Consider the following 8,011-nt stretch of genomic DNA (forward strand, 5'->3'; position numbering starts at 1 on the left):
TTTTTTATCAATAATATATTTATTTGCGTGGCATATGAATAACACACTTTCTCTTATTTCTCTTTTTTTTTTTGAAATAGAGGGTTGGGGGAGTTAAACCTTAGACCTTGCAAGGTTACAGGATGCACTTTCCACCAGACTAAGTCTTGGAGTGCTTCTTTTATTTCTCTTATATATATATATATATTTATTTATTTATTAATAAAATAATTTTTAATCATATAAATATTTCTGAACAGAGATAAAAAGTATTTAAAATTAGTATACCTTATAAACGAAATTAAATAATTTTTTATAAATAATTAATTATGTTTACTAAATAGAGACTGTATAAGTATTTATTAGTAAGTTTATCGAATTAATTTATATTATCTGTGTTTATAAAGTAACTTAATCGTGTGGTAATTGTTTAGTTGATTTTTAAACTTAAAAAATAAAAAGTTATCCCATGTACGAATTATTATATTTTAATATTGCTTAAGTTTTGTCATTGGTATGATAAATAGAATAGTTAGTTGATATTATTAGTTTTTTTTTAAAAAAAAAATTGATAGAATTAGTTATTTATAGATAATTAAGGATGTTGTTCCTATATTTGTTATTGATGTGGATTTCTTTTTTATTTTTTAGGCAAATTTTGTGTTTATTCATATCAAATAAATTCAAAATAGAAGGAGGTGATGAAATAATCCCCTCTTTCAAGTCTAATGCCAAATGAGTGCCAGTTATAAGAGTATTAACCGTATCATTTGCATACCTATAATTAAAATAATAAAAAATCTATATAAGTTTATAAAAAATAGAAATACAATTCTAAATGATAAGACCAAAAGAATAACATTAAGCACAAAAATATTATGGATTGTCTAAAAATTTAGTTTAAAATCAAACTGAATTGAATAAATCAAAAATTGAAATTGTAATATTTATAAAAATTGAACTGAATTGATTTTAATCAGAAAACGAATCGAATCGAATCGAATCAATCTGATTCAATTATGTTATTTTAGGAAAGAAGAAACTTTTATGCATCCACAGTCTTTATCCGAGCAAGTCTATCCCAAGCCATCCACCTTATTATCATAATTATTACCACTACCCCACTAAAAGCTGGTCATAATTCTCTCAATCTCTTGGCAAAGTGTTTTAGGCAGTAGAAACAAACCCACCACATAATTAGGAATAGCTTGGAGAATAGTTTTTAACAAAATCTCCTTATCCGCTCGAGAAAACGGTCTCTGCTTTCAAGAGTTTAATCTCTTTCAGTCCCGATCCTTCACATAAGCGAAAATATCTTTTTTGTTCCAACCAACGTGCGAAGGCAATTCCAAATAAATACCAAGAGTGTCTTGCTCCCCAACCCCTAAAATCTGATAAGTAGAAAGTTTATGCATTTTTGGAAAAAGTAATTGAAGACTTGCTGAAATTTAACATCTAACCCGAAACATGTTCATAGGTTAACAAAATATTTTTTGTGTCTCCGCTTCCTGGTTCACAGCATTAAAAAATATTAAGCTGTCGATGTGAATTGTTAAATGCTTGCATAAGGAATAATGAAATTTTGCGAAGGTGATTTGAAGACTTATAACTCAGTTTGATCAAAAGGAATATTGTACTGCATTCTAATTGCAAATCTTTCTTCAAATTTCAGTTGTAAAGAGAAAAGAAAAGATTCAAAATCTCAAAAATCTGAAGATCACAGATAATGGATAAAAAGGAGGGATTTATAAAACGTAATTATTATAAGGGGTTGAATTGAAATTTATCTACCAAAAAATACTACTTTTTTATTTGCTAGAGTTTTCATTTTTTAAAACTAATTGCGAGTCTGACTTGCGACTGAACTAACACGTCAGTAGTGCATCACATCCAGTGCTGGATTATTTTTTTAAACTTTTAAAAATTTTCTTTTTAATTTTAATAAAATGTTTAAAATAGAAATAATATTTTTTTTTGCAAAATTTTGCTATAATTTGTTTCATTTTTAATTTATCTTTTTAAGTTTATTTTATTACGTTATATTTTTTATTTTCACTTTAAACATTTAATAATTAATTTTAAAAAAAATTTTAAAAATAAAATAAATAAAAATTATAAAACGGATAAAATATTATTTTTCTATTTCTTTCCACTTTTATATATTATAGAAAAAATATTTCAACAATTTTTATTATTTTTTTTATCAATGCAAAGAAAATTACATTTTATAAGGCCTAAGGCACAATATAATATGTGATCTAAAAATAACCAATTATATATAAATCAGCCCAAACTAAAATTTTAAAATATTAAATCAAATCAAACTAACAGAAGACTCAAAAAATCAAATTAATCCGAATTCAAAAAATGTGTCAAAGTCTTCCCGAACCTTTCAGATCAACAGAAACAATGGCAAAATAGCAGTGACCCAAACAATAGCGGCATAACCGCTATTCTCCAAAATCACAACAGTAAATTGAAATTCCAAACTGAAAATCACCAACTTCGATTTTTTAAAAGCTTTTAAAGAAAAGAAAGTGGCCAAAAAAATCGAGAAAGAGTCCGGTGGCATACATGCAAACAGGTTAAAGATGTACTTTCAGGACTATAAAAGCGAGAACAAATCGTCGACACGTGTAGGGTATTATTTCAATCAATCTAAGTCATTACAATAACTACAGATTTTTGACTTGGAATACAGTGAACTGCCCGCACAAAATTTACGTTTCTTTCAACCTTTTACTCGAATTTCCTTCCAAAGAAAAATGTTCTTGTTATCCTCATTTTTGTAATTTTTTAAAAACCAGTATATAATCCATCTTAAAATTTATTTCGTTTCATTAAATAAAACTTATTACTTTAATCATATAAACTATATTTTTAATTTATATAATATATTTAAAAAAGTATATTTATTTTTTTAAAAAAATCTATTTAATCTTAATATTATTTTCAAATTATAAACACTAAATAATTATATTTAAAAATTACATAAATTAATTAAAGAAAAATATTTAGTCCCATTATTAATCACTATTAAATAATTAATTTTACCATTTTTTTTTTGTAAAAAGTTATAATAAAATTGTGAATCATTTCACTTATTTTGAACATGAAATGAAGAGTTTGCTGGTAGGAGTACTACTACTAAGTTTAAATAGGCATGGGAAAGATATGCAGAATAAAAGTAAATAAATTATGCAAACACTTCACGGTCAAGAAAACAACTAAACCAAGCAAAAGGCAACACCCCAGCTAAGCACCTAAAATATACAATCCTTCTACAGGCCTAAAGGGAAAACTGCTAATTCCACGACTCTAATGTAGGAAAGCTACAATATGCATCAAAGTCTAACCCAGGCCCACTGACCACGCTTTCTGGGAAAGCAACCGTCTCCGACCCATTAATAGGCCCAGAAACCACATCCATTTGTTGCTGCTGTTGATGATGGTGATCCAATAGAAACGCCGACGTATCTAGGGTAGGCAAACACCCGCCCGCCTCAAGCGACCGGTTACCGGGTCTCTGTGGCTCCGGCTTCAGTACTGGAACGGCAGATAACTGGGCGTTACTGAATCTAACACCGGTAACCTGTTGCACCATCTGCCTAAAGTTGGCCGGATCCGCTGTTATGAACGTAGTCTGAGAGCGTTTAGACGAACGAGACTTGCGTTTCGAAACTTTTGAAGTAGCAGATGGGATTCCGATCCCGTTCCGCTGACGCTTGGGAGCCGGTGTTTCTGCGTCAGAGCCTGAAACGTTAGAGGCGCTAGGAGTCGCGGACGGTGGTGTTTGGGAGCTGGAAAGGAGGTTGAAAAAGGAATCGGAAGAAAGGGTTTGAGAGATGGAGAAGGAAGAAGTAGAGAAAATATTATTGGAAAGGGATTGCTGGAAGGCTTTAGTTAGAGTTTGGGTATCCCGAGCATAAGCTTCAGAAATCCATGAGTCAGTGAAAGTGGGTCTAAAGAGGAAGGCCAAATTATCGGATGATGCCATGATTAGTGCAGATGTATTGAAAATTTGAAGCAAATAACTAGAGAGAGAGATCTCAAAGCATTTTGAAACAGAAGGTTGACTCGGAAGACAGGGTTGATGAGAGGGGATGAGAAAGGAGACAAGGAGAACATCAAATAGGGCGGTGAAGGGAAAGAGAAACCGCGTTGTTAAAGGGAGAACACGCGTCAGCTTTGTGGTACGGAGATCGAGGTATTTGTTTAACTTCAACAAACCATGGTTTATTTTTGACTGTGATGAAAGTGTATTTGTTTATTTATATTAAAATCAAATCACTGTTCTTTCTTCTGTATATTGAATCGTACTATATGAATAATTTTTTTTTATAAAAATAACAATAATAATAATAAATGGCGTCAGTCGAGACTCACAAAGTGAAGTTGAGCCCCTTGAGCTTTGAGCTTTGGCTGTCAAGCCGTGTCGCTTGCCGGCTCGCCTTAGGTGTCGCACTCTAAAATCTTCTCTTCATTCTATTTGTTATTGTCAACTTTTGGAATAATAATAATAATAAAATTATTATTTAGTAAAAGATTATCTCTCAATTTAAAAAATATATTAAAACTTTTAATATTTTAAAAGTTTATTAATTAATTATTTTATTAATTTTATTATTAAATATTTTACTATTTACTTTTTATAATTTTAAAAAATATTAATTAATCTCTCATATTTTTAATAAATTTATTAATTAATTATTTTATATTAAAAATATTTTAAATTTTTTATAATATTTAATTATTAAAATTAATAAAAAATTAATTAGTAGATTTATTAAAATGTTAGAAATATTTTAATATATTTTTTTAAAATAAAAAAATTAATTACTAAATTTCTACATATTATAATAACTAAATAATAATTTTTTTAAAAAAAATTTAACTACTTATATCTTATTTAATTCAAATAGTTAAAAAATAATTTAACTAAATTAAAAAAAAGTAAGTTATTTATCCGAAAAGAAAAATTTTGACCTTTTTAAAAAGTTAAAAAAAAATACCAACGAACTATACATAAATTTTATATTTATCCACAAATTTAAAATTTTTAACTGAATTACCTCCAACCAAATAAAACCTATTTCCTATAATATAACAAAACTTATTAATTGATGTTTTAATTTTAAAAAAAATTATAAAAATGTTTTGGCCAATAAACCTAAAAAATCTAAACGTTTTCATTTTTCTTACATTTATATCCTAAAATTTCAATTTTAAACGATTAAATCCAACTTTTTACATTTGACACAATTTTAACCAAACTATCAAATCAATTTTGACCAAGTGCCACATCACCCAGCTTGCATTCCACTTGGAGTTTTATATTATTTTTTTAATTATTCATTTTTTCATCTAAGCTAACTCTAACAAAGGTTAAACCCTCAGCTAATAATATTAACCCATTAACCCGAATAAAAAAACCCTAAAATTAAAATCTGTCACTATTAAAATCGGTCTCCTCTTTGGCAATTTTTTGAGAGATTATCCTTAAACCCATACTAAAATACTCTCGATTAACAGTAGAGGTGGTCCAGAGTGTTAAAGACAAAGCGTTGGCGAGAAAACATTCTTTATTGCTTTGCTATAGAGTTGAATACTGGTAGAGGTATACAACATTGGTTTAGCCAATGACAGGGGAAGAAGAAGACAAGCAAAAAAAGGACAATGTGGGAGGAATATTTGAGCCAAAAGCAAACAAGGTATTCTCCTTTCTTTTAGTCAAAGACATTTAAATAAATAGTAATGGGTTAGTACTTTGAATATTTTATTGAGTTTTAGAACATTACCTCAACTAAAATGTAGTTTATTTACATCTGAATTATTTGGCAATACCTGGGGAAAGCAATACTTGACTGTTGGTTAATTGTGAACAACTTAATTATGCTGATATTGTACAAAAATGTAAAGAGTTAGGATATGGTGATGTATTGAAAGTAGGATAGTATAAACATTGGGGTGATTGGCAATATCAGACCCTTGTTTGTAATGATACAGAGGTAAAGCAAATGTGGGAAGAGGGTGTTGACTTTAGTTTTTTGAAACCTTTTATTGAATTCAAGAGTGATCCAGTAGACTTATTCCAAAATAATAACACCATTAATGGTCTTGGTGAGGATAATGTGTTTGATGTGCTAGTACATGAGAATGAATGTCCTGAAATAGATGTTGAAGCTCATGATGATGGTATAAGGGACAATAATGCTGAATCTGATGATGTGAGTTTAGGTAATGATTCGAAAACAGATGATGATGAATACTTGGATGCAATACAAAAACAAAGTGAGCTTGAGAATGGATAAAATGGGGACAATGTTAAGGGGTTAGGTTTGGAAGATGATGATGAATATTTGTAATTGTCGCAGGGCAAGAGAGGTAGACTGAAGAAGGGACAACTTGGAATTCTAAGTAAGAAAAGGACTGCAACTCAATATGCATCAAATTTTGAACAAACATCTGAGCAATATAATATAAGGAAGGAAATTGTTGAAGATAGGAGAAATGTAATATAATTTTTATGAATATGTGATGATATCCATATACAACTCATTATAATAAAGCTTAATACATATTAGGTAAGACAAGGATATGGGGGGATGATTTCTGATAGCATTGGGACTATCTATGCAAGGGTAAGAGGTACATTAGGATATTCAGTTATGATTTTTCATTTTGTCTTAATAAAAGTTATTGTCTTATTGATACTAGGGGAGAATTCTGTCAATGTGGTATATGGCCCTTTATCTGTTGCTGCAGCAATCAGAGGTGTTGACATAAGAGTTAATACTCTTTCATCACAACCCATTTCTTCACAAGCACTAATTTCTGAGACACAATCATCACAGCCACCAGTTCCAGAAGTTCTAAACCAACTACAAGCAACAGCTCAACCTTCAATAAAAAGAAGCAAATTACCAGTTAGGGGAAGCAAAACCCAAAGACATAGTTGAAAGATAAGATTTTAGCCACTGTTTTGTTGTTTTGGTATCTTGTAATGACACAATTAAATGAAGATAGTTGGCTTTTAGTTCATTTTTTGTTAGCCGTTAATTATATTTTGCTCACTTTTTAAAAGGTTGTATTGACCGGGATGTTTGCTTTATTAATGACTTTAAGTCAATGTTGATCCAAGTTAAAATATGTATCGACAACTATTAAATAAGATTTTCTTATACTGATCACAGTCCTTTTCCAATTGAGATAAAATTTGATTTTAAAGTTTCTGTATGACAGAACCAAATACTTTCTATTTGTGCCTTACAATACCTCCTTGTGCTTGAATAAATCAGATATTTGTGCCTTACAAAAATTGAAAAATTAAAAAAATATGAAGTATAGTGTGTGAGAGTTGAATTCATGACCAACATATAGGAAATATAGGGAAACTTTGATTGAAAGCAAAACCTGAATTCAGATTTCTTTGAAAAAAAAAAGGTATGATAGGGTAACCTGAATTCAGGTTATAGTACAAATAGGTTAACAAAATTAAAAAATTGAAAAAATATAAAGTGTAGAGTGTGAGTGAAAAACTTTTCCATGTGATTGAGGTGTATCACTTCCATGATATGATTGATATGCTCATTAAATGTGGATATAAGAAAGGAACCACATTCTGGGAATAGAAAAATCGATATAATTTCATATTAAATGGGTGGACTACTTGTGTCATGTTTCATATCACTCCATTCAGATGTATGCATATTCTTTTCTCGATGACAAGTGATTTCAAATTTCATCGAACTTCATAGACAAAAGTATAGTCCCTTCATTTTACACAACTACATCATCATTGGTTTTAACTTGTTCATTGATAGGTTTTCTCAAAGTTTGTTAACAAATGGATCTGTATTGCATGCCCTTTCCAAGGTACCCTTTTCACATTCTATGCTGCTGACACTAGTTTTGCAAAATCAACAATCGGTAAGGCTGTGATATGCGGTATGATGGATTCGTTCAACCTATACTCAAAACCTTAAACATTTTTCTCTTTCTGAGGCAATAATGCCATCATCATATTTACTGA

At 29.5% G+C, this 8,011-nt stretch overlaps 1 protein-coding gene and 1 long non-coding RNA gene across 2 annotated transcripts; one reads left to right on the top strand and one right to left on the bottom strand.

The window, feature by feature from the left end:
- Positions 1-3,154: 3,154 nt before the first annotated feature.
- LOC110622410 (calmodulin-binding protein 25) lies at positions 3,155-4,184 on the bottom strand. Its single transcript, XM_021766904.2, has one exon. The coding sequence runs from the start codon at positions 3,974-3,976 to the stop codon at positions 3,284-3,286; it is 693 nt and encodes a 230-aa protein (XP_021622596.1). The 5' UTR covers positions 3,977-4,184; the 3' UTR covers positions 3,155-3,283.
- Positions 4,185-5,067: 883 nt separating this feature from the next.
- LOC122724577 lies at positions 5,068-7,041 on the top strand. The gene is made up of 2 exons (XR_006352018.1): positions 5,068-5,690; positions 6,697-7,041. It is a non-coding gene; the product is annotated as an uncharacterized LOC122724577 (long non-coding RNA).
- The last annotated feature ends 970 nt before the right edge of the window (positions 7,042-8,011 follow it).

This window comes from Manihot esculenta, chromosome 9, assembly GCF_001659605.2.
Source record: "Manihot esculenta cultivar AM560-2 chromosome 9, M.esculenta_v8, whole genome shotgun sequence".
NCBI lineage: Eukaryota > Viridiplantae > Streptophyta > Magnoliopsida > Malpighiales > Euphorbiaceae > Manihot > Manihot esculenta.